Below are 1,868 nucleotides of genomic sequence, written 5' to 3' on the forward strand. Positions count from 1 at the left end.
GTAAATGAAACACCAATGGGCCATGAGACCAAAGCTGTACAAAAATGAAACAAGGTAATTTGTTTGGAATTATTTGGCTTTCTGCCAAAACTAAAGACATCTGCTTCTAAGAAATGCTAAACATACAACACAGGAAATTAAAACCTCTTCAGGGAGACATAATGAGAGCCGATGAGACAGGGTTAAGTGTTGAGAAAGTAAATTCTTTATTAATAACAGCTTTTAGCAGTGTTTCCAAATGAACAAATTTGGCATGTTGTGCATTCAGAGATGGCTGTGCATTGTTTTGATATGCTCTCTCCATTTTTGAACAGGAGGACTGCCACAAGCCACAAGCTTTTTCAAAAGTGGACTGGGCTCCAGATGAGGCACATCAGGATGGGCTTGGTGGTAATGCTCCAACCTCTCCAGCACTCTTTCCAGGCCCACCATGCTGGCATAGAACATGGGCCCACCTCCATGCCTTGGAAAGCCATAACCAAACAGATAGATGACATCAATATCCTCGGGTCGGGCAGCTATGCCATCTTCCAGGATACGGAAGCCCTCGTTGGCCAAGGCAAAAAGGCATCTCTCAATTATTTCTTGATCTGAGATATTGCGTGGTTGAATGCCGTACCTGCTCCTGTACATCTCGAGGAGGTTCTGGATAAGTGGGTCAGGCTTTGCGTTTGTGCCTCCAGGTTTGTCGTACATGTACCAACCACGACCTGTCTTCTGGCCAAACCTGCCTTGCTCACAGACCATGTCTGGAATGGGACAGTACCTACGCCCTTGGCGCCTGCGTGGGGGATTTTTTGGGTCAACGTCAGGACCAATCAACCCAGATTCCTTCCGGACTCTCCAACCAACATCAAGGCCTGCAAGATCAGACATCCTAAAGACTCCCATCGCAAAACCAAAGTCCTCCAGAGCCTTGTCGATTTGTTCAGGTGTGGCTCCCTCCTCCAGCAGGAAGGTGGCTTGATCCAGGTAAGGCTTTAGCATGCGGTTTCCAACAAAACCAGGGCAGTTTCCAACAGCGACACTTACTTTTCCCATCCTCTTCCCAAGGCTCATTGCTGTAGCGATGGTTTCACTTGAGGAACGAGGCCCGCAGACAACTTCTAGGAGCTTCATGACATGTGCAGGTGAGAAGAAGTGCATCCCAACCACCAGGTGCGGTCTGTCCGTCACACCAGCCAGTGCATCCACATCCAGACCAGAGGTGTTGGTGCAGAGTAGAGTGGCTGGTCTACAAACCTTGGACAATTCTTGGAAAACACGCTTCTTAAGTGCCATGTCTTCAAAGACGGCTTCAATAACAAGGTCCACATCCTTCAGGTCCTGTAAGCTGAGGGTGAATTTGAGGAGATTGAGAGAGGCACTCACTCCCCGTCTTTTGGCATCTCTCTCCAGCATGCCAATCACCATCTGCTTGCCAGTCTCCAAGAGTTTCTTTTCTGACTCTACAGCAATGACAGAAATTCCCACACGTGCCAGAGACACAACAATGCCTCTCCCCATAGTGCCCAGACCTAAAAGGGTGACAAATTGACGGTCAGTACAGAGTAAAACAAAACCGCCAATTTAAAATAACATAAGACACAATTAGACTTGTTAATTGGCAGATGGTGAAACTGAGCAGAGCACAAAACTGTGCCAGAATTCTATGCATGATGGTTTGCACAGTGCCAGCATCCTTACTCTGTGATAAGCGAGCATCTCTGCTTGTCTCAAACTTCAAACCAACAGATGTTTTCAACACTGCTGAAAGTCAACATTAGCACACTAACTACCGATAACTGTGCATAAAGCTGTCCAAGATGAAAATACTGAACAGAAATAAGAAAATGGGGGGTTTAAATTAACTTTTTTTTTTTTTTTAA

The 1,868-nt window shown here is 46.2% G+C and overlaps 1 protein-coding gene across 1 annotated transcript in view; it reads right to left on the reverse strand.

The window, feature by feature from the left end:
• Positions 1-182: 182 nt before the first annotated feature.
• Positions 183-1,868, reverse strand: part of ehhadh (enoyl-CoA, hydratase/3-hydroxyacyl CoA dehydrogenase) — a 9,731-nt gene continuing 8,045 nt past the window's right edge. Inside the window, exon 7 of the mRNA XM_016287258.1 lies at positions 183-1,517. Coding sequence (XP_016142744.1) covers positions 265-1,517 — 1,253 coding nt within the window. The 3' untranslated portion in view covers positions 183-264. The remainder of the gene's footprint in view (positions 1,518-1,868) is intronic.

The sequence above is a fragment of the Sinocyclocheilus grahami genome, unplaced genomic scaffold (genome assembly GCF_001515645.1).
Source record: "Sinocyclocheilus grahami isolate Dianchi unplaced genomic scaffold, SAMN03320097.WGS_v1.1 scaffold220.1, whole genome shotgun sequence".
Lineage (NCBI taxonomy): Eukaryota > Metazoa > Chordata > Actinopteri > Cypriniformes > Cyprinidae > Sinocyclocheilus > Sinocyclocheilus grahami.